Source organism: Malaclemys terrapin, chromosome 11 (assembly GCF_027887155.1).
Source record: "Malaclemys terrapin pileata isolate rMalTer1 chromosome 11, rMalTer1.hap1, whole genome shotgun sequence".
Lineage (NCBI taxonomy): Eukaryota > Metazoa > Chordata > Testudines > Emydidae > Malaclemys > Malaclemys terrapin.
The window spans coordinates 50,271,334-50,296,883 of record NC_071515.1 but is presented as its reverse complement, the minus strand read 5'-3'; the positions used below and the strand labels follow the sequence as shown (position 1 = coordinate 50,296,883).

Sequence of the window (25,550 nt, the reverse complement as noted above, 5' to 3'; positions counted from 1 at the left end):
CTCTTAACAGGGCCCCTTCCAGGTAAAGGATGAGTTTTTATTTGTTCATGTGTATTGTGGATTTCAGCGTGTGGAATTTTTGTACTGGACTTTTTTTGGGTAGACTCCATGTATATTTTGGACTTTGGAAGGAGTGGAGCTGTTATGTGGCCTAGCATGGAGGGCTAGCATGGATGACCAGGAGGAAAACACAGGCAGAACAACTAATGTGCTACCCTGTTTCCCCGAAAATAAGTCATCCTCCGAAAATAAGGCCTACTTACAGTTTTGCCTCTCGTTGTAATATAAGGCATCCCCCCGATAATAAGACCTCCCCGATAATAAGGCATCCACCGATAATAAGGCATTTTTCATTTCTGAAAAATAAGACATCCCCTGAAAATAAGACCTAGCGCATCTTTGGGAGCAAAAATTAATATAAGACACTGTCTTATTTTCGGGGAAACAGGGTATGTCAAAATGGGGCATGTTTCTACATACTAATTAAGGAACAGATTGGGTGTATAGTATATTCAATGGCACAGTATATTTTTAATTGCAGTATTAGCCAAACAGAGCTATGCTATGTCTCAGTGATTTAGGGAAAAAGTAATATATTATCATAAATGTTCAGCAGTAAGGGACAATGACTGAAGATTAGTTGTTAACTTTTACTTAGTGTGTGATATCTAGGTTTAACAGTTAAGGACATAGTCAAGTGTCTATGTCCTTGTTTCTATATTTCTATGCATTCCCTTATACATTTTATCTTTGTATCAAATTAAAGCTTGGATAAGCTCCAGTTGCTGCTTCTATATTCATACATGTGTGTAAGTATAGTAGTTACTTTCGTGATTCTTGAAGTAGGCCCTCCTAATAACTTAGTGTCATCTAAACTATTATGCATTTAAGAGTAAATTCCTGTCTTTATATAATAAATATGGATGATTTAGTTGGGGATTGGCCCTGCTTTGAGCAGGGGGTTGGACTAGATGACCTCCTGAGGCCCTTCCAAACTTGATATTCTGTGATTCTATATAAAGTACTACTGTAATGGTACAGAATTCTGTGTTTTGGATTATTACTGTACAATTTCTATAGAGATGTTAAAAATGTTCCCGTTGATATAATAATGATATGCTGCATTGCTTTGTTAGCATTCTGAATTAGTGTCCTGAAAATTAATGTACTGAATGCTCCATGGAAGGCTAACCACTAATGTGTCTTCAGGATTCCATCTATCATTAATTGTTTGTTGTGTTATCATAGCACCTTGGGGCCTTGACTTATGACTAGGGCTCCTTTGTGCTACGTGTTGTACAAACACAAGACAAAAGACAGTCCCTGTCTCAAAGAGTTTACAATCTAAGTATAGGACGAGACATCAGATGCATATAGAGACTGTTGGGGGAATACAGGGAAACAATAAGACAATAGCATGATAGGCTGTGGTCTCAGCACTGCAGTCACCTAGCTGTTGTCCAGTTTTCATAGATTACAAGGCCAGAGGGGCTATTGTGATAATCTGATCTGACCTGCATAACAGACAGTAGAACTCCCCCACAATAATTCCTAGATCAGACCTTTTAGAAAAACATCCACTCTTGTTTTAAAAATTGGCATCAATGGAGAATCCACTACAATGTTTGGTAAATTATTCCAATGGTTAATTACTCTCACTGTTAAAAATTTACACCTTATTTCCAGTGTGAATTTGTCTAGCTTCAACTTCCAATTGTTGGATCATGTTATACCTTTCTCTGCTAGACTGAAGAGCCCATTATTAAGTATTTTTTCCCTGATGTAGGTACTTAAACTTTTCTTTGTTAGATTCGAGGAGCTCAATCTATTTAATTTATCACTATAAGGCATGTTTTCTAATCCTTCACTCATTCTCGTGGCTCTTCTCTGAACCCTTTCCAGTTTTTCAACTTCCCTCTTGAATAGTGGGAACCAGAACTGGATGCAGTATTGCAGCAGTGGTTGTACCAGTGCCAAATACAGAGGTAAAATAATCTCTTTAGTCCTACTTGAGATTCCTCTGTTTATGCACCCCAGGATTGCATTAGCTTTTTTGGCCACAGCATCACATTGGGAGCTCATGTTCAGCTGATTATCCACCATGGTCCCCAAATTTTTTTCAGAGTTACTGCTTCTCAGGATAGAGTCCCCTATCCTGTTTGGTCTACATTATTTGTTCCTACATGTATATATTTATATTTAGCTGTATTAAAGCACATATTGTTTGGTTGTGCCCAGTTTACTAAATGATCCAGATTGCTCTGAATCAGTGACCTGTCCTCTTCGTTATTTACCACTCTCCCAATTTGTGTCATCTGCAAACTTTATCAGTGACTTTGTTTTCTTCCAAGTAATTAATAAAAACGTTAAACAGCATAGAGCCAGGAACTGATCCCTGTGGGACACCATTGGAAACACTTGCATGATGACCATTCCCCATTTACAGTTATATGTAGAGATTATCAGTGAGTTTTTAATTCATTTAATGTGTGCCCTGTTAATTTTATATCATTAAAAAACTAGAATAAAAATGTCGTGCAGTACCAAGTCAAATGCCTAACAGAAATCTAAGTCTATTATGGCAACACTATTTCCTTTATAAACCAAACTTGTAATCTCATTAAAAAATCAAGTTTGTTTGACAGGACCTATTTTCCAAAAGCCCTTGTTGATTTGTATTGATTACATTATCCTTTTAATTCTTAATTAATCAAGTCCCATATCAGCCACTCTATTATCTTGCCTGGGATTGATGTCAGGCTGACAGGCCTATAATTAACTGGGTAATCGAATTTACCCTTTTTACAAATTGGCACAACGTTAGCTTTCTTCCAGTCTAGTGGAATTTCTCCAGTGCTCCAAGACTTCTTGAAAAGCAATGTTAATAGTCCAGTGAACTCCTCAGCCAGCTCTTTTAAAACTCTTGGATGCATGTTATCTGGACCTGCTGATTTTAAAAATGTCTGACTTTAGTATCTGCCGTTTAACATCCTTCAGAGATACTAGTCAAATGGAAAGACAGAATGAAACTATCTGTGTTTTTCCCAAATACAGAACAGAAATATTCATTGAACACTTCTGCATTTTCTGCATTATTATTGATAATTCTACCATTTCCATCGAGTAATGAACCAATACTATTGTCAGGACTTTTTGTTCCTAATCTATTTAAAAAAAACAAACCTCTTTTGTATTGTCCATAACTTTGCTGGCTGTAGATGTCGCCTTGTGTCCTTTGCTTCCCTTATCAATTTTCTACAATTCCTAGCTTCTGGATTTATACTTGTTACTATCAACTTCACCTTTTTTTCCATTAGCTATATATTTTATTTTTATAGCTGCCTTCACTCCCCCTCTAAACCAGGATCAGTTTTTAACCAATATAGCCTTCTTTCTTGATTTTGGCCTTCTGAGCAAGTAGTAACGTGTTCTTAATGATTCCCAATGATCATTCTCATTTTTCTGATTAAATTCTTCCTCTCAGTTGATTTGGCTCACAATTGTTTTCAGCTTTGTGAATTTGGCCCCTTTAACAGCACTGAGTATAAATATCACTGGTCTGGACTTTACTCTGTCTGCACATTATAAATGTGATTAAGCCATGATCTCTTGTACCTAAGTTACCATTAATTTTTTGTTCCGTAATAAGTTCCTCTTATCTGTTAGGACAAGATTTAATGTAGAATTTCTCCAAGTTAGTTGAAACAGTTTCTGAGTTAATAATGTTTAGAAATGCCAAGAATGCTTTAGTACTGGCCTCCTGAGACCTCCAGCATGTGTCACTCAAATTGAAGTCTCCCATGATCACACAGCTTTTCCCCTATGCACATATAGATAGATGTGTAAGGAGGTGGGCATCTTGTTATCTAGTGAGATTTGGTGGTCTATAGCAGACACCAACTAATACCCCATCTTGTACTTTATCTGTTAAGACATTGATCCATAAGCATTCAAGCTCATTTTCTTCTGAGTTATCAGTGACTCAGAAACAGGAAATGCCATTGTTTACATAGAGTGCTACTTTCCCTCTTTTGCCCACTTGATCCTTCCTAAATAAGTTAAAACCATTGATGTTAAGATTCCTATTGTGCAAATCATCCTACCAGGTTTCAGTAATACCCACTAGATTGAGTTTATGCTCATGAATGGACAGTTCCAATTCCTCTTGTTTGTTACCCAGCCATCACGGAAAAGGAGAGTTTTAAGGAGAACAATGAAGTGGCTTTGTGGATGTTTATAGGGACTTCCTCCCAAGCATGAGGGGCAGCATAGGAGAAAGTGCAAAGGTGCTTATTTGAAAATTTAACAATTGAGTGCAGGCACCATTGGCTGATAGGAGGCAGGAGTCAAACTTTTGATACTGAATGAGAGGTGATAGGCTGTGAAGGGCCTTGAAAGTGAAGATAAGTTCCTTATGTTTGGGATAGAGAAGAGAGCTGCTGGAGGGATGCAAAGAGAGGCATCATGTGGTCAAGTGGTGGGCTAGGAAAATGATCTTTGCAGCTGCATTTTGAAAGGATATGAGTAGGGCAAGGTTGCATTTGCCAGGGCCAGAGAAAAGGATGTTGTAGAAATGGAGATGTGACCTGATGAGAGTTTTAGATGTGCAGATGGATAGGAAAGGCCATATTTTAGAGATGTTATGCAGAAAGAATGTGTGAGAGTTATATATAGCCTGGGTTTGAGGACCTAAAGAGAGGTCTGAGTAGAAGATAATGCCTAGGTTATGGGGCTGAGTGACAGGCAGGATGGTGGTGTTGTCCATAGTGATGGGGAAAGGAGGTAGTGGGAAGGGATTGGGGGATGGGAAGATAGAGATCTGGTTTAGTCATGTTGAGCGTGAGCTGATGGCTAGACATCCATGAGGAGATGTTAGAAAGATGTGCTGAAATTTTAGTTTGGACAGAAGAAGATCGGTCTGGAATGGAGAGAGAGATCTGTGAGTTGTCAGCATATAGATGTAGTTGAATTGTTTTGTGGATGAGTTTCAGAGTAACAGCCGTGTTAGTCTGTATCCGCAAAAAGAAGAACAGGAGTACTTGTGGCACCTTAGAGACTAACAAATTTATTAGAGCATAAGCTTTCGTGGACTACAGCCCACTTCTTCGGATGCATATATGTTCCATTCTATATGCATCCGAAGAAGTGGGCTGTAGTCCACGAAAGCTTATGCTCTAATAAATTTGTTAGTCTCTAAGGTGCCACAAGTACTCCTGTTCTTCTTTTTGTGGATGAGATTACTCAGAGATAGTGTAGTGGGAGAAAAGAAGGGGACCAAGGATAGAGCCCCGTGGAATCCAGACAAAAAACGGACAGGGGGGGAGGGAGGATGAGGATCCTCCAAAGGACACGCTGAAGGAGAAATTGCTGAGGTTGGAGGAGAACCGGGAGAGGACAGAGTCACAGAAGCCAAAGGATGACAAGATTTCAAGAAGAGTATGATTGACTGTGTCGAAAGTGGCTAATGGGTAAAGGAGAATGGAGTACTGGTTTGGAGATTTGGCTAAAAAGAGGTAATTAGAGGTTTTGGAAGGAGTGGTTTTGGTTGAGTGTAAGGTGAGAAAACCAGTTTGTAGAGGATTTAGAATGGAATTGGGCGGAAGGGACTCCAAACTGCAGTTGTAGAAATGGGGTTTGAGATGAAAGAGAGATTGGGAAGTAGTTGGGGAACATCAGGTGGGTGGGTTTTTTTTGGCTTTTTGTTAAGATGGGAAAGACTAAAACATGTTTGTGTTAGGAAGGGAAGAGCCAGAGCAGAATAAGTGATTAAGGAGTTTTGCATGGCAGGCGAGGAGAATGAGTGTGAGGGAGATCAGGAGATGGGATGGGGTTCACTAGGTGGTGGAGAGGAGGAGAACAGATGAGACTTCTGTGTCTGTGATCAGGGCAAAGGAGGGGAGAGAATGGTAGGAAGGGAAGGCAAGATGAGCTGAGGTGATTAGAAGGGAGTTGGAAAATTTTAGGGGTAGAGGAGACCAAGGTAAGTCATCTTTGGGTAGATCAGTTTCCTATATGAAAATATTAGGTAAATTTTCTCTAATTTCTGCTCAAGCAACTGTTCTTTGTCATTCTGTTTTCTGCCTTCTAAAATCCATTTCATAAGTATAGTTGAAGAATCCTACTCTTTTCAATATCAGCTTAGATAGTTGGTTCCTATTTTCAAATGTAAATGTCTGCCTTGGCTGTTTCAAACCAAGGGTTTTCATGCAACTCAAACAACAATTTTCTTTTTAGTTTTATCTGGCTGGCTTGTTGTGATGTTTATTTGAATGCTCGGAGACAGGTTTCCAGAGATTCTTGTTTTCCCTCTTCCTGAGCTTTTGTCTACAGTCTCTTTTCCTTAAAAAGATAGGTCTTCTAGTTTATTAATATAGATGAGTTAGATCTTACTCATATTTTCTTATGTAACTAGTCCTTATGCAAGTGGATGTGCCATTAAAGTTGGTGGGACCATTCATGTAATATGAATGCAGGACTGGGCTCTTATGACAGTCATGCATTGTATAGCACTGAATAACTGGACACATAGTTGTTGGCTCCCCACCCCCTCTACATTTTCAGTTGTATGGGCAACAACTTAATGGAGAGTGAAAAGGTAACATGAATATTGGGAAGGGAGGGAAATAAAACAAACATTAGAGGAAAGATTGAAAAAAGTAATGGTGAGGCAGATCAGAGAAAAGGGGGAAAGAACATGCTGTTTGGGTATATACGTCTATACTTACCGCCGGGTCCGGCGGTAAGCAATCGATCTTCTGGGATCGATTTATCGCGTCTTGTCTAGATGTGATAAATCGATCCCGGATCAATCCCGGAAGTGCTCGCCGTCGACGCCGGTACTCCTGCTCCACGGTAAGTTCGAACTAAGATAGTTCGACTTCAGCTACGTGAATAACGTAGCTGAAGTTGCGTATCTTAGTTCGAAGTGGGGGGTTAGTGTGGACCAGCCCAAAGAGGAAGACTGAACACAATTCAGCAGAATAAAAGATTAGCGCAAGAAAATAAGTTATAGAAAATCTACTTAACAGTAAAAATAAATTAATATTTTGTATTCATTTTAGTGAATTTAACGTTTAAAAGAAGATAGTGTTTTAGACCAAAAAATATTAGGAACTTATAAAAAGGAGCCCAACATTGATGCGAAATAATCCTCCCCACTACTTCAGGTCTTACTCATGGGGGATGGGAAGTGAGGAGGGAAATGTTTGTAATTTTTGCCTTTAAAAAGTGTCAGGCTTTTCTTTCAAAGCTGAATGTCAAGCTGCTTCCCTCCCTAGTGTCCAAGTGCAACCCCCTTTCAATTAAAAAGGAAAAAAAGTCACTGTATGGCTCAGTTCACAACAATGAAGAGTGCACCTCAGATCTCACTTGGATCCCTGCAAATAATTGTTTTTTTCCAAAATACCAAAAGGCATTATTTCACACCAAAAAAATTATTTTCAAGTTAACTAGTTACATTTAGCTAAAGTTTTACAATAAAACAACAGAAAGGGGTGGCTTAAATATGTGTGTTGATGCCCCTAAGGTAGTCCATTCCTAATCCATTTTAACCAATTTAACTGATTTGATTTAAAAACATCACCACACAAAACACTTAGTTTTGTTTTGGTGCAGTTTCAAAATGCCCAGTGATCGTCCACCTAGAAAGTGTAGGCTAATGTTAATAACTTTTGTGAACACCTTTAATTGTAGTTTATTTAATGAGCGTCTATCCAAATAGAGTACATATACTTGCATCCTTATTTGTTTTTGCCCTGTTAGAAAATTATCTTGCTATAAGTGTTTCTATATGACTAGTGTTAGCTTCATAAACTGAGCCCGTTTGTGCTAATTAAGGGCCTGATTCCAAAAGATGTTGAACACCTGCAACTGCCACTGACTTGGATGGGAGTTGCAGGTGCTCATCAGCTTTACAGATGAGGAACTAATTTAGAAAATTGAAATCCTCCCCTGACATGCCTAAATAATTACTTATTGTGCAATTACTGAAAGGGTGGTGTCTGTTTGGCTGTGCAGATCTATGTCCAGTTTTGTAATAAACAAGACAATTTTTATATCTCTAAACTTCCTCCTACAATGTTTATTTGGCTGGAAAAAATGGCTGACGCTAAAGGGCAAATGTTAGGATCATAGTAATCAGGGTGGATTAAAAAAAAATATTTTTATTTAAATCAGATTCTTAAATTAAAATCCAATACAGCTTTATTAAAAAACTATTTAAAATTAAATTTGAAATAATGACAGCCTATGTTAAGGCCTAAACTTTTTATAATCTATTAAAATAATTTAAATTAAATGCAAAAATAATTTAATAGTACATATTTGCTGCCAAGTTTTAAAGAGAGTCAAACCACTGACCTGGTGGAAGACACTTGGTAAGCACTTGGAACTAGAGTATGAGGTGCTAAACTAGCTTTTGACAGCAATTGCAGAGAGAATATTTTTTTCACTACAGTTTATTCAACTAGTTCAGTTCACTGACTCATTCATTCAGGTTAAGAATCCCCCTCTCCCACCCCCCAAAAAGTAGGAAAGCTTGTTTTCATCATCTCATGCCTTGTTTTTATTCATAGATTGGAAGATGAAATCTACTGGTTCTAAAATCTTGAAGGACATGGTGACCAGAAATAATCAGCTCAATTTATTAACTACAGATAATAGTTCCTTTGTTTAATAAATCAGTTAGTTTTAAATGTAAAATAATGTTTTGATCAATTTTTGATAAACATTTTTTCTTATCTATTCAGCACATTTAAGGTAGTTATATTTCATAAATCAATTTAAATGCTGATTTTGTGCATTTTAATTGAATTTGAATTGCCATTCAAATCTTGACACGTCATAAATAAAATATGAATAATTATCTAGCAAATAAGGAATGCATCATTCACCATTTTCTAACATAATAAAAATGGAAACATTAGGAATCTGAAGAAATTAATGTTAAGCTATATAATTGCTTAAATAAATGTGTATAGAATATCCGGGTTGGAAGGGACCTTAGGAGGTCATCTACTCCAACCCCCTGCTCAAAGCAGGACTAATCCCCAGACAGATTTTTTTTTTTTTCCCCCCAGATCCCTAAATGGCCCCCTCAAGGATTGAACTCACAACCCTGGGTTTAACAGACCATTCCTCAAACCACTGAGCTATCCCTCCGCATCTTCTCAGTTAGCAGAAAGAAACATCAAATTTAGTGTAAAGGGTTTATTGAGTTGCAAATCAACATGTTTTAATAGCTATCAACCAATGAGAATCAACCTTTCTTTAGGAAAATAACTAAAAAGTAGAAATGTGTAAAACAATCAAAGATTTTAATCAAGGTTCCTCCTTGTTGATTTAAATTATGATTAAAATTGGTGATGTAAATAGGTTTGATTTTAAATCAATTCATCCTGATGGTAGTTTCCATGCCAGAGCAATGGTCTAACTCAATATTCTTAGCCTCTGGGGGTGGTAAGTACCACATGTTTCAGAAGGTGCAACAAACCTGCAGTGGATAGTTATAGAATCTTCTTCTTGGAGTATGCACAATGTGCCTGAGGTGGCACGTAACCAGGATTCATCACCGAATTTGATCCACTGGTTGGATCATCGGTTTGTCTTATAAAGGAAGTTGCTTCCTAACTCCAGTCAACCAGTGATTGGCTTATGTCATCATACATGAGGGTATCTAATGTTTTCACCCCTCAGCTCATAGTATGTATGATGACATAAGCCAATCACTGGTTGACTGCAGTCCCCCAGTTTGAGAAACACTGATCTAGATGAGTTAAGTACTCTCAGTGGTACACATACTCCGGTTGAGAACCACGGCTCTGGACTACCAGATACTGGCCTAACTGGCTGGAGAAAGAATGAGCTGGATTAGAACTGAGGCTGAGTTCAAGGGTAGGTCTATACTTACCTCCGGGTCCGGCGGTAAGCAATCTATCTTCTGGGTTCGATTTATTGCGTCTTGTCTAGACGTGATAAATCGATCCCGGATCGATCCCGGAAGTGCTCGCCGTCGATGCCGGTACTCCTTAGGGTTACCATATTTTGTGCCTCCAAATGGAGGACACTCCACGGGGCCCCAGCCCCGCCCACGCCCCCGCCCCAACTCCGCCCCCTCCCCAAAGTCTCCGCCCCCTCCCCTGCTTCCCGCGAACATTTAATTCGCGGGAAGCCTGAAGCAGGTAAGGGGGAGTGTGGGGGGAGGAGGCGCGGCCCAGGCTGGCCCCCCGGCAGCTCCAGCCTGGGTCAGCTCGGGCCCTGGGGTGCCGGCCCCGGCCGGCCCCCGGCGGCCCAGCGCACCCCCCGGCGGCTCGGCCCCGCGACCCCGGCCCGGCTCCCGGCCCCGCGGCCCAGCGCACCCCCCCGCGACCCCGGACCGGCTCCCGGCCCCGCGCACCCCCCAGCGGCCCGGACCGGCCCCGCGCACCCCCCGGCGGCCCGGACCGGCTCGCGGCCCCGCGCACCCCCCCCCGCGACCCCGGCCCGGCTCCCGGCCCCGCGGGCCCAGCCCGGCTCCCAGCCCCGCGCCCCCGGCTCCCCGCCCGGCCCCGCGCCCGGCCTGGCACCATGCCCCCGGCCCCGCGATCCCGGCCCGGCCCCGCACCCTCTCCCTCCCGATTTTCCCGGACATGCCCGGCTTTTGGGGATTTCCCCCCGGACGGGGATTTGAGCCCCCAAAAGCCGGACATGTCCGGGAAAATCCGGACGTATGGTAACCCTAGTACTCCTGCTCCGCGAGAGGAGTACACGGAGTCGACGGGGGAGCCCGCCTGCCGTGTCTGGACCCGCGGTAAGTTCAAACTAAAGTACTTCGACTTCAGCTACATTATTCACGTTTGACAAATGAAAAATAAAAGAATGACAACTTTCCCCTATGTATTTTGGATCTCTGCATTTTGAAGTACATATGTGCATGAAAGAGGGCGCCTCCTGACCCAAAGACACAAATTAAAATAAATCTGATACATCTTGTTTTGTTCTGAAGCTACTTGACGCAGTGCTCCTTGAAAATGAAAGCAAAACAAGAGCTTTCCATCCTCCGTTGTGTTGGCAGTGTTGTCTAATGGATAGAGTAGAGAACTTAGGAGATGTGGGTTTTGTTCCTGGCTCTGCCACTGTTCTACTCAGTGACCTTGGGCAAGCTTTCTGTGCCTCAGTTTCCCCATCTGTAAAATAGAGATAATGATACTGACCTCCTTTGTAAAATGCTTTGAGTTTAATGTATTGAAAAGCATTTTAGAAGAGAGAGGTGGTATTATTATTACTGGTAGCAGGCCACAATTTCTCATGCTGTTTCAGAAGGCTTTGTGATATCTTATACATTTTGAACCACTTGGGAAGATGCTAGGCTTATTAAATGAGATGTATACATAGCAGAGAGTGACATCTTTAATTTTTAAGTATAGTATATTAAAGAAGAATCAAAAGTGGAATTACGCTTTAGCTGGTATCTTGCACTGCTGAAAGGTTAATACATATCTTGGTTTACTTTATTTTCTGTTGGAAAAAGTTACATTATTTCACCTCCTTATTTTTGGAAGTTGAATGTTAAAAATATAAATTTGTCCTGTATGCTAAATAACTTTAATATATTTTCCCTTTTATGTTCATTTGTTTTGTTTTTTATTTCCTTGTAAATGTTAAAATATATCTGGAGCTCTAGCAGTAGCTGTAAGTTTGAATGATTGTCCCTGTGAATTTTTATTGATACTAAAATAGTTCCCTCAGCAGAATGCTTTACATTCTGCATGTTTTGCTTAACCCTTTGTGTGACAGATTGAACTATGTGTACCATAATACAAATGACTAGTCACAGGCTGGCTCTGAAGAATTTCAGTTCTCCTCCGTTATTCTTTAAGCCTGATCCAAGCCCTGTAGAAGTCAATGGAAAGACTCCCATTGACTTGGTTGGACTTTGGATCAAGATCATAGATCTTAGGGTGGTTCTGTTGTACAGGTATAATTTGCATTTGGACAAGAGATTAAGAACAAGACAATTAGTGGTGGTTTATGATTTCAAGTCTTTCATCAAAGTACAGCACTCCAGGTTCCTACTTATGCTATTAACTGTTCAAAATATTTGGGATATAGAGGAATAAACCTGTATCTGACTGCATAACTTTATGTACATTTTGCAATGTGTGCCTTGTATAGTAACTAGTTTATTGTTGTAGTCCTTTAAAATCAATACAAATAGTTTAAAAAGTTATTGACGGCACAAACAGTCTATCTCAAACTTGGAGAAGAATCAAATTTTCTCTCATAACTTGCAATAGATGTCTTTAATGTGTATGTGCTAGAAAAGTGTACAATACTTTATACATCATCTACTACACCTCTATCCCGATATAACGTGACCCGATATAACACGAATTCGGATATAATGTGGTAAAGCAGCGCTCGGGGGGAGGGGCTGCACACTCCGGTGGATCAAAGCAAGTTCGATATAACACGGTTTCACCTATAACGCGGTAAGATTTTTTTGGCTCCCAAGGACAGCGTTATATTGAGGTAGAAGTGTATCAGATGATTCTTTGCAATGCATAGTTTATTTTTCTGATTTCAATAAATGCTTGTAATTCTCATGTCATGCTTCTTGGGTCATCTGCCCTATCTGTGCCCATGATAGACCTTACTTTAGAACACTGTTTCCTGTGTCTGTGTGCCCTATATAGACCACTCTGCTTTCAGTTGGTGCTTTGTTAGGGCATTGTTACTTCCTTTGGCCGATTGCTAATGACAGGGCATCATGTTAAGATCACAGTTTGTTAAACAATTCCTCCTCCTGTTACATGCACAAGGCTTGTCTTTCTTCTCTGCTATAAAAATTGCTTCCCCCCCCCCCCTTTTCAGACACTGGGGTGATCCTGAGGTAAAAAACGTAGTGAAGATCAGTCATTTTTGTTTTACCATGAGATAAAGTTGCAGAGGTCCACTCCAGGTTGGGGGTATAAGGTTGACCTCAGTGAATATACCTCATGGTAAAACAAAAGTGCCTGGTCTTCACTGTGTCTTTTACCTCAGGAAAACTCATGCATGTTGGTTACCCCAAGTTGGGTTGTTTTTAAAAATAATTTTTAGCAGTGAAGACAAGCCCATACGGTCTATTTCAGTAGTTGGTCTTCTGGGAATAGTCTTTTCCCTGAAGTATTATATGTAAGTTGGTAATCTGCTCTGTGATTTAGGGGTGATGATACAAAAGTGTTTAATTGCCATGAAAGTAAAAGGTAGTCCTTCATTGGCAGCCTAGTTTGAGATATTAAGGTATCTTTAAGAAGCATACATACTATACAAAGCATAAATTTCTCACACCAGTAGTTCTATAGCAGTGGTTTTCAACTGTTTTTCATTTGCAGATCCCTAAAAAACTGGAGGTGTAGATCCCTCTGGAAGTCTTAGACGTAGCCTGTGTATCCCCAGAGGATCACAGGTTTAAAACCACTGTTTTATATCAAGCAAAAAATCATAATTGGACATTTCAGTGTGGTTTTACATACAATGTGTATCTGCAGCAAATAAGTTGGTCCTGTATTAGCATTTAAAATCACCCTCTTTCCAAATACATATAAGCTTTTAACTTAAGAACTAAATAGTTATGGAGCAAGTTGTCTGAAGGTGATACTAGAAATGGCTTCACAATCTTTCATATTTGGGCGTATAGTGTGTTTGCAGGACTGTTTCTTCATAAATCAGTGGTAAAATTCATTCTCTTAAATATGTGAAGATGCATTTTTTTTGTAAAAGAATAGATGAGTGAAATTTGCTTTATTGGATAGCATGTGATAGTTCTCACAAAATCTGGCTGTTCAGTGCATTAAAGATTCTGTAGTAAGGAGTTGTGTTGAGATGCCAATCCTCTAGGGCCAGCACTAGGTACTTTGGCACTCTAAGCCACTACTATCGTGGTGGCGGTGATTCTGGTGGTGGTATCAGGAAGCTGTTTCAGCTGATGGGAGAGTGTGCTTGGACCAGAGCCATACCGGTGTGGTGGTTCCCGATCTTGGTCAGTATGCTACTACTCACAAAGGAGCAGTGCTAGGGTACCCTTAAAAGGAGATGTTCCAGCTGGTAGCTAAGGTGGGGCCAAGCAGGAGCAGCCTGTTAAAAATAAATAATTATAGGTGCCATCCTATTTAGCCTACCCCTGACGGCAACCCAGTGATTCCCATAGCACCTACCCAACATATGCTTAAATCGGGAATGTTGTAAGGGCAAGAAAGAAATAATGTTTGTAGAGGAATAACAGTATGACATCTCATCCCCATAGTTTTTATATATTAATGTAGCCGTATTTGTCTGGCTATTCACTGTGACTTGTGTGTAGGTGTGTGTCTGAACAGTTAATTGAGTCTGATTTTGTTTCTTTATTTTTATGCAGCATTTTTACAGACACAAGCCGCAGAAAACTAGCATAGAAAAAAGAAAATACTGATAGAGAACTTTGATTTTTTTTTTTTCTTCATGTGTATCAGATACTTCCTGTGTAATAAGGGGAAAATTGTAGCTCTAGGCTGATGCACAAAGGATTATTTAATCCACAATGAAGAAAATGTAAAGGCCAGTTGAACAAAGCGAATAGTTAAGTTATTGCTATCAACTTAGAAAAACTAGACTTCTTTGAAAATACTGGGAAAATATTTGTTAAAATGGCCTAATAAAATGTGCTTCTTTAAAATTATGGTCCTCAAGTTTTGAAACAGCAGACAAATAATATAATGGGTAAAGTTGCCTTAGAAGCCACTGTTTTTTAAATTGATTAGCACATAGATGTGGAAATGAGCATTATGATTTTTGTCAGCATGTTCGTTAGTGTTCCAGCTCAAATTTCTCTATCTTTAATTCTGTTGAATGAAAATGGTGTGCAGTATGTCATTCAAATATGTGCACAATCTTTGTTTCAAAATGGTCTTGATAAATGACACATTTTCTTATTCTGCATGTTGCCTTCTTAAGGGGGTTCCATTTTCAGCTTACAGTTAAAAACTAATCAATATAAATCAACTTTTTAAACAGCTTTTATTCTCAATTAACTTCACAACAATTCCAATTTAAACAAACAAGGCTGTTCGGTATCTATAAACAGAGTTCACTTACATGCTAGAAGGGACATTATTATAGAAAGACCATGCATAAAGCACTATTTTCATAACTAAAACTACTGAATTCTCATGGACTAATATTCTGAAGTTTATCTTTTACATTTGTGAAAGGTTAACTCTGTTTAGATAGTCAGTATATTTAAATGTCTGACATAGGTTCTATTTCACTTCTTCTGTTTCCAAACTGCTTTTCTCTTTCTTCCATGTTATATTCTGTTGGGCTCTGTGCCAGCCGGACACGTGGCTGCGCTCCCCAGCACAACAAAACCCGGTCCCTGGCCCTGTACAGTGCTGCCGGAGCCGGGCTGCAGGGGAGAGCTGCCGGCTCAGAATGCAGGGCGGATCCGGCTCCTCTACAGCTGCTCTGGAGTCCAGCCCGGGACTTCCCTGCAGCCCTCCCAGCCACTCGCTCTGCTCTGCCGGGGGAGGGGGGAAATCCCGGACATTTTGAGTGATTTACAAATTCCCCCCGGATGCTATTTTTAGCACTAAAAGGAGGACATGTCCGGGTAAATCCGGACGAATGGTAACCCTAATCCTAAATGCAGAATGAAATGCATCATGCTATTGTTGAGGTGGGGTCAGGGAAGCAGACTGCAACTGATTTGACATGCAGTCAGTAAATAATTTGGACCAAGATATTTTTTAAAGCATCTAATGATTTTTGGGTGTCTCAGTTTTCAGGTGCCTAACTTGAGACACCTTAAAGAAGCCTGATTTTCAGTAAGTGCTTTTACAGGGACTCAACCTTTATAATAAAATCAAACATCCACAAATACGTGCACTGCAGAGGAGCCCAAACACAAGATATGAAACCCAGCCTTGTTGGTGACTTTTCTTCTGAACTGCTGAGAGTCCCATCCATATAGGCCCACCTTGGAGGGAACAGGCAAATCATTTAACTTTTTTGCTTCTAATCTTAGATTTGCAGTTTTTCTTTCCATGTTTCTTTATACTGTTGAGAGAATGTTATTCTTGTTTACAATATATATCTAGATGATGTTCATTATCATTAGAACACACACTAAGACCAACGCTTGTTTAAAAATGGCTTTCTGACCGTTAGTTCTCAGTTTAATATATCACATTGATCTATTTGAATTAGGAGGCATGGTGATTTGGAACAGAGTGACCTTATTCAACTGTCTTTAAAACATCTGTACGGTGTCCTTCTCCAATACTGTTGGAGAGACTGAAGAACCTTCGTCTAGCAGATGGCTAGAAAGGAAATAAATAATCATGTATATGGAGATGTACAGTATATTTTTATATGTCTATTCTAATCATATTTACAGGATTATACAAATCACACTCCTCTGTTGTCACTCAGGATTATTTCTGCAGGTGCTTGACAAGAAAGTTGTCATTATCAAAAGCAATAATATATACTCAGTTTAAGAGAACAGACATTGAGATCATAATATCTATAGTAGTCAGAGAAGGAAAAGACTTACTAGATTATAATATCCTGTCATTCACTATACCCTGCTGAGTTTCCTAAAAGGGCAGAAAATTGTGACTTCTTACACTGCTTTAAACTTTTACTATTCCAAATCTCACTATGGAGTCAGTTCCATTAATGTAGGTCATGGACAAAAACCACTTTCCTATCCAAACAACTTTGACTGACTTCTAGTTACTGCTCCATTCTCACTCAGTCCAGGTTTTTTCTTATGTGACTGAAGCTCTGCCTGTCCTGAGGAAAAATGGTTTAGGCTACACCTACTTAGGATTTAGAGACAGTCCTGCATTCAAACACTGTTCTCTAAGAATGTCTGACACTGAGGGTACGTCTATACTTCGCCACTGGTTCGGCGGCAAGCAATCGATCTTCTGAGATCGATCCCGGAAGTGCTTGCCATTGACGCCGGTACTCCTGCTCCGCGAGAGGAGTACACGGAGTCGATGGGGGAGCCTCTTGCCACGTGTGGACCCGCGGTAAGTACCTTTTAAGTTCGAACTAAGATACTTCGACTTCAGCTACGTTATTCACGTAGCTGAAGTTGTGTATCCTGGTTCGAACTGGGGGCTTAGTGTGGACCAGCCCATAGTCCTAGTCTTCTGCCTCAACAGTTAGGAGGTGGAGTCCTGCATTCAAATCTACCCTTCTTCACTTCTTTTTCAGCTACTGGGTCTTGTCAGTTGCCTATATCACTACCTCTCCTCTCTGCAACACCTGGTTGTTTGTTGACCATCAGTGACCCCTCTCTGCAGCATTGCTAGATATAACAAGCGTTCATTGTCTGTTGCACAAGAGGAGTAGTGGCCTATAATTCTTGGGTGGCAAACAGGAGGTGCACTCAGAATTTTCTTAAGAAGGTTACCTTCTATGTCCTCATTGAGCTGCCGTATCTCTTTCCGGAGTGAGCATAGAAGTGGAAGAGGCAGTGTGAGGAGATGGCAGCATGGGGTTCTGGAAAGCGGGGAGCTGGGTCCAAGAGCGTTCCAGGGGCTGGAGTCCCAGGAGGAAGCCACCTTCCCCATCTCCAGGTCCCCTCTCCTCCCTCTTTCTCTGCCGGAGAGTCTGGAGAGACATGAATTTGTGGTATCCTAAGGCAGAGGAGATTCGCTAGGTCCCCGGCTCTGCCTCCATGCCCTCATTTGTGCGCCGGGTGGCAGATTAGAGTGCTGTCCTGTTGGGAAAATGGGGTTGTAAAAGGAGCTGGACAATGAAAAAGGATAGCTAGTGGTGGTCTTTGCAAAAAAGAAAAAAAAAACGGCTAATTTGTTTGCAAAGAGTACTCAGTGGCTAGTTCTGGGCTGGAGTTCACCTGTCAATCATTAGTGGTGGGAAGTTTTAGTTGTGCTTAGGATGCTACGGCAAAAGCAGCTGCTCCTGCTCATAAGCACTTGCCTGCAGTTGAGATAGGCACTAGGTGTGTAAATTAGTAAGTACACTGAAATATTTCTATACACTTTTATTTTCCTCTAATACACACAATTCCCAAAGATTTTTGCTCCCATCGTCTTGCTGACTTTCTGTACTGATAATATTGCAACCAAAATAATTATATGGAATATATTGTTACCCCCAAACTTTATACTCTCAGCACCAATTCTAGTTGAAATGAGGGCTTTATTCTAGACAGTCTGAATTCTAACATGGGTGAAACATATTAATTTTACTCTTTTCTTTTTTATAGAGTAAAAAATGGCATTTCGTAAGGTAGTAAAAGGAACTGTTCTCATTGGAGGAGGTGCCATAGCAACAGTTTTTGGCCTCTCTCAGTTTTCTAAGTATAGAAACAAACACGTAAGTATTAATTACGATTTCTGTTAAAATATGAAACTTAAAATCTGCTAAAGCGTATGTTAGGTTTATATGAATAGCTTTGTTTGGATATGAATGCCAAGGGCCTCTGAGCTTGATTTGGTTGGAACTAATTTAAAGTACTGCATTAATGATGTTTCATTGCTGTAGATCTTTGAATAGTAAGAAAACATGGACATTATTCTTGTAATTGTTTTAACATTGATGTTTTAAACCTCCCATAAAAATGCTTTTGAAAACTTCCTCATCGCCTATTGAGTTAGGTGGGGTAGGTTTTTCTTCACCAATATGGGTAACAGAATAGAGTATGGCCAATATTTTCAAACTCGGGCTTGTCTACATGATCCCTGGTGCACACTAAAGGTTCCCTAGTGCGCTCTAATATAGTACTGTTTAAAACAGCACTGTGTTAAAATGAACCAGCAGGAACTACATGGACCAATTAATGTGTAACTCGTTAGTGCACTTTAGAAATGACACCCCTGTACAGCGCATTATCCCAGTGGTGTAGATGAGCCCTGAGATGGCAACGGGTAAGCAATCAGGTAAGCAATTAAGTGGTTTGATTTCCATGGGTGCTGAATATTCCCAGTTCTCTCTGACTTCAGAATGGGAGTTGTGGCTGCTAACACCTCTGAAAATCAGATCACTTACTTTGGGGACCTGGTCCAATTCCCAGTGAACTTAATAAAAAGATTTCTGTTGACTTCCATGGTTAGGTGCCTAAATGTAGGCACCCATCTTTGAAAACTTTGGTCATTATCAAAATCCAAGAGGCAGAACAGACTTTTTTCCCCTGTTAATTAAAATGTCGACAAAACAAAATCCTAGAATGGGAAAGGCTGTCCGTAAGTGTACTTTTGGACAAAACAGATACATTTAAAAAAAAAACAAAAAACAAAAAACCAATAGGGTGCTGGTTTCACTTTGTGGATTGATTCCCAGTATTGTAGGAAATGGTTTCATTTTCTCCTTTCCCAAAAGAAGGAGCAGAGCTATGGGCCTCTTCCCTCCATTCCCCAGGGAGGCTCAGGAGTAAAGCCAATATGGGAGTGCATGTGTGAACAAAGGGGTTATGGGGTGTTTGAAGTGGTCTTCAGCAGAGCGGGTGGTGACTAAGCACCAATCAGCACAGTCCACTCCCCCACTCTGCCTTCTATGCAGATAATTGTATACAGTAACTGGCTTTGTGCAGTGCTGTGGATTTATAAATATTCAGGCCTGGCCTAGGCAACTGTGCATGTAGAAATTTGCCTGGTGGGGTGGTCCTTAGTGTTGGTTGCAAGGCTGGAAGCTCCCCTTTTCAGAATCTTTGCCAGTCACCAACTTTCTGTTAACTCTGCTCAGTCTGAGTAGGTAGAGTGTGCAGCGCTCTGATCCCACTTGTTCCAGTCTGGGCTTGAAAATAGAGCATGATCCCTAGAAATCCTTTTGGATTATATCCAATTCATTTAGCAAGTGCTAAATTGGTATATTGTTTATCACAATATATGTGTAGCCAGCTGTCTTTAACCTGCTTGCAATGTAACAGCTTGCCATGGACAATTAACATCTCATCTTTTACTGTATGTTAATTTTAAATTTACTTGATTTGAATGATTTAAAATAAGATCTGGTTTTGGTTTTAATGGTCTAATTCAGGAGCAACAATGGTTGTAGACGAGCTTTCATTTAGTCCCAGGAATGCTTTGTCAATAATAATTCAGAGACTTTTCCTTGTATATTTACATGAAGGAATAGTAGCATGGGTGCAGGAAAAAGAGATTGTGCCCCATGACATGAGTAAAGTTGGAAAAAGGATAGTCCTGGATCCTTATAACTTCAGATATAGTATAACAGAAAGTGTATTGTAAAATAGTACATTTGGATCTTATGTTCAATTCAGTTGCTGCCTCTGTCTTATACTACACCGCTACCCCATATAACGTGACCCGATATAACACGAATTCGGATATAACGCGGTACAGCAGCGCTCCGGGGGCGGGCGGGGCTGTGCACTCCGGTGGATCAAAGCAAGTTCGATATAATGCGGTTTCACCTATAACGCAGTAAGATTTTTTTTTTTTGGCTCCCGAGGACAGCGTTATATTGAGGTAGAGGTATAGTTGGTGTTTATGTTCCAAAGACTCCCTGGAGTCTTTATCAGGAGTCTGCCTGAATTAGTATACTGTAACATTTTTAAGCTTAGAATTTCAAATAATAAACCAAATACATAGGATGCTAATACGTATCAGGATTGTAACCAGAGCCAGGCAAATTTTTTTTGGCAGAGAAATTTCACTGGGAAAGAAAATGGATTCCCCCCCCCAAGCTGATATATTTTAATTCTTGATTTTGAAACATGTTGTTTTCAAGTTTTGACAATAACAAACAGAACACAAATGATAGAAAACAGTCAAATTGACTAGAAAAACCAAAAGTATTTCATTCTGAGTCTACTGGGGATTCAAAACAATTTTCCTGAGTTTAAAAGAAAATTTGGTTTCTATTTAAATTGTATGATATATATTCATTCCATTTTGGAAGGAAAAACCAGACCAAAAAATCCATTATTCACTCAGCTCTAATTGTAACAGATTAATTACACATATGGATTTTTATGAAATTGATGTTCCAAAATTCAGGGAATTGCTCCCTTCTCCATCAATACTAGAAATAATATGGAAATGTATTTCCTGGGATGGATGTAAAACTTTTCGTTGAGAAGGGTGACCCTAATGGCCAAATGAAACATTGGCTTGTGACCTGATCTCTGAAGCTACTGCAAACTGTGGGATCACCCTAAAAAACTTCTCTGAAAACTTCTAGCATATATATAAGCAAGGAGTCTGGCAAGTGAACAACATACAATTTCTCATGCTTCTGTGTTGTAGTAACTTGCACATTTGTTCTGTGATGTCCTTAAAAATTACTGCCTTAAACACCCAATGGAGGGCAGCAGGTGGGACATTTCTGGAGGGATTGACCCAATGGAGAACAGTTCATTTACAGTGTTGACATATCTAAGCTGTGAGCATATCCCACAGCACAACTGTCCTCTCTTTAATAATGCCTGCCAATCAAATGTATGCTAGGGCAAAGGATCTTCCCATCTACAAGAGCCAGGAAAAGATGATGCCCCAAGACGCACACTAATTGGCTACACATTGTAGTCAGTCTGTGGCTTTTTCAAAAATGGAATTTATCAGACAGAAAACCTAAATTAATATGCATATGGATTTCCCCTTATCCCCTTAAGCATGACCTAATTTACTCTGTGGCAAGTTGTACCTCCGTGCTGTGGCAAGGTCTCTGGATTCTGTGGCACTCTGGTGTGGCAAACTAAAATGTATGCGGCAGCCAGCATCAAGTTGAACACGAGCAAATTGAAGTCTTTAATATGAAAAGAAATAACACAATCAGTACAGAAGCTCTTGTTAATTTTGATACAAAATTTAATTCATTTTACGTTGTTTCCCACATTCCAAGTGTTTCAGATTTTTGTATTGAAATCACACAACTGCACCATAGAAATTGTCAGGTGGAAGGTAGAGGCTTTGGCAGCTGGGTTGGGGAGATTTGGGGCTTTTGGAATTTGACAAGTCGTGGGAGGAAGTTTTGAATTCTTGAATGAGCACATTAGCTGCCTGTTTCTGCTAAAATGATCAGCAATGATAGTTTATTTTGGCACTTAAATTGGCATAATTAGGTTTCAGAGTCAACATGAATGAGGCAGTTAACACAGCTCAACTATGTTTACAGACTGCCTACAAACTCAGGAAGAAAATTCTTCGGTGGTTTATGTGGTGGTCATGTTTTCAAGGTTTTCTTCACAAGCATGGGCAATAGGAAAAATAATTTAACCCTCCCACCTCAAATTCTGGAGCACAATTACCCAGTTAAGAATGGTATTAGGAGTAAATTCTGTGGCTATAGTATCACGGAATACTTGTGGCCCTGGGAAAATTTCACCAAAAGCTGCTGCAAGTTGTTTTCTTCTTTTTCAAACCATCACTGTATATACATTGATTTGTGCAGCAAAAGACAAATTAATCACCTGGCTTAACTCATGGACTTGGAGCTGCTTTGTAGTAATTTCTGAATATTGGTCGCTAGGATATTTCCTGTCTGAATATATTGATTTAGTTTACTAGCAGGCTGTGAGGAACAAGAGGGAGGACACTGGCTCAAGATAAGGCACACCAAGTAAATACTTACAGGTTGTTACAGAACAGTGGAAGAGCCATTGGCTCAGAGGATACTGGCTCGACCTCCTATGCAACCTACCCAGGGCCGGCTCCAGGGTTTTGACCGCCCCAAGCAGCCAAAAAAAAAAAAAAATAAAATAAAAAGCTGTGATCACGTTCGTGATCTGCGGCGGCAATTCGGCGGGAGGTCGTTCGCTCCGAGTGGGAGTGAGGGACCGTCCGCTGAATAGCTGGACGTGCCGCCCCTCTCCGGAGCGGCTGCCCCAAGCACCTGCTTGCCAGGCTGGTGCCTAGAGCCAGCCCTGAGCCTACCAAACTTGTTTGGAGAAGCAGGGCCAAAAGCCCAGGAACTGAGAAGGATAAAGAACTTGGGCTGGATAAAAACAGAGTCAAATTTCTCTACCTTTAATTCTGTTGAATAAAAATGATGTGCAGTATATCAGTTCAAATATGTGCACAATCTTTGTTTCAAAATGGTCTTGATAAATGACACATTTTCTTATTCTGCATGTTGCCTTCTTAAGGGGGTTCCATTTTCAACTTATAGTTAAAAATTAATCAATATAAATCAACTAGCTAGGCCTGCCTGGGATACTGTCAGTGGATGGGGAGCCTATAGGTAAGATAGACATGCATGTAGACTGTTTTTTAAAAATCCTTTTGTCCCCATCTTATGTTGTTCCCTGCTATTAGAATGAAACAGTACTTTGTTTTCAGAACACTTCTGGTCATTGTATTCACCACTGGGCATAGACTCCTAAAGGGAAGAACTGCTGGTATTGAACTCAGTTGCACCCACTGGTTATGCACAGGTGATATTCTAGGTTCTGTAGCCTAGGGCCCAGTCTGAGAGTTGGAGAATTGCAGAATTCCACCCTAGGAGAGGGAGATGCATGAAGCCTGACACCTGAGGGGTGGTGGCGGGGGGGGCGGTGTACTCAGAGATCAGAATGGAGGTAGAGGTGCAGCTAACCTTGCAACTATGTTGTTGACCATCACAAATGGAACCACAGATTATCATGTGGCCTGTATTGAAGGCTTTATATTGGCCTAGATTTTCCTTCCTTGTGGCTGGCTCACTCTTTTTTTCTCATGCCTTCATGGTAACATTTCCTTCCTTTAAAGCAGTTCTTCCTGCTATTGGGATGTCTGCCATTTTGGCCAACACACTGGAGTTGCACCAGGGACCCCAGAGCTAAAAGCATGAGTTTCTACAGCTTGAGCTAAAGAGCAAGGCCCTGTATGTATGAGTTGTAAGAGACTTGCATCCTCTGTCGAGCTGGCACAGAGGTTGATGTGTAATAAACAATGACCATTACACTATAAGGGTATGTGAATCTGGATGCGGCTAATAGGATGAATATTTTGCTTTGAAAAGGAAACTGATTATTTATTTATTTATTTTAAATCTTACTCTTACCAAATGATGCCATGAGTTTGATGATGTAAACCTACCTAGAGATAATACAGGACAAATTATTATCAGAAATGTTTACTTTACGATTACTAGATCAGTTTAGAACTTCAAGATTTAATTCAGGCTGCCAAACTAAATTTGTTCTCCCAAAGACTATAATCAAAACCATTCAAGGAATGCTTCCCTGAGAAATTGTAGATATAAACTGCAATCGCTTATTTTGGTAAACACACTTGTTTTGTTGCCAAACGAATCACATTATTGCAGATGGAATCCCTGTATGCAGCTTTCCTTTAGTCTCCCATTTAATTGAAAGCAAGATAAATCACTATCAATTTCAAGTGCACCAGGCACCATGCTGTATGTACACTAATATGGTATCTGTTTAGGACTCTATACCAAAGGATCTGTTCTTTTACCTGGGTATAGCTGTGAAAATATTCAGCTGTACACACTGACTGTCCCTCTTTGAGTGCTGAGTCTTGTTTTTCTGGCAATATTATGTCCAGCTAAACATGTTGAAATTGACACAACTTTTTTGCTGAAGGGAGGGTGATAATTATCTTGGAAAAACCTGTTAAAGGTTTTTACCTTGTCTCTTGTACAGAACTAATTTAATGAGGGGGAATTTTTGAATTAAAAAAAAAATAAAACAAACTTTCATGTACTGTAGAGACATGAACATAAATAGTAGTGGATATCTAGAAATGGACACATTTCTGACTCGTTCAACTATCCATACAATTTGGTTCATCTATCATTCTGTGGCCCCATTTCAGCATATCACTTAAGTGCTTAACTTTAAGCATGTGAGTAGTCCCATTAAAAGATAAGCATATGCTTAAGTGCCTTGTTGAATTGAGGCTTCAAGTCAGAATTACAGATCAGAAGATAACTTTGTCTAGAGTGGAGGATAGCTACAAAACTGGACCCTAAATACAATAAAATTCAGGGGGTAGTAGACTTTAGCTAGAGCGAAGTGGAGCTTGCTGCTAAAATTTCAATGACACACGTCTAAGTGAGATATTCTGCACACCCAGCTCTACTTTGTGTATTAAAACAGGAAGCTTCAGTGAATCCTACTGGTTCATTAAAGGTACCGGGGAATAGCATTGTATCAGAAACTGAACCAGAGGCCAGGAATTTGTCCCCTTCCTGCTCCCCCATGGATAGATTTGGTTTTAAAGAAAATGTCATATTAAAAAAATCAAACCTGGTGAAAATTTGTTTGCACAGTTACAATTCACATTGCTTTTATTTAAAGTCTGATTTGTGTTTGACGTGTGTAGCAAGTGGTTAGCTAAAAGCAGTTTGTAATGTAAAAGCAGGGGAAATACTTTAGGTTGAGTGGGCCATTATAATTTCTCGAAATTAGGTCGTGAAAAAGGCTTATTAATTTTTACTTGACTTAGAGGAGGTATACAAATATGGTTAGTACCTCCTTAATTATAATAAATAGAAGATGAAGCAATTTTACTTTAATCTAACTACTCCATTGATTGACTCGCATAATACAGCAGCAACCTCTTTCATTCTCTTATGTATTAAGTAATTTGCATGAAACCCTACACACTATGCTC

The 25,550-nt window shown here is 40.0% G+C and overlaps 1 protein-coding gene across 5 annotated transcripts in view; it reads left to right on the top strand.

Moving 5' to 3' along the window:
* GPD2 (glycerol-3-phosphate dehydrogenase 2) overlaps positions 1-25,550 on the top strand; it is a 119,634-nt gene that overhangs the window by 8,465 nt on the left and 85,619 nt on the right. For 4 of the 5 annotated variants that reach the window (XM_054044107.1, XM_054044106.1, XM_054044109.1 and 1 more), the window contains one exon: positions 18,239-18,348. The exons of the other annotated variant lie outside the window; for it this stretch is intronic. In XM_054044107.1, coding sequence (XP_053900082.1) covers positions 18,247-18,348 — 102 coding nt within the window. In that variant the 5' untranslated portion in view covers positions 18,239-18,246. The remainder of the gene's footprint in view (positions 1-18,238; positions 18,349-25,550) is intronic. 5 annotated transcript variants of the gene reach the window in all.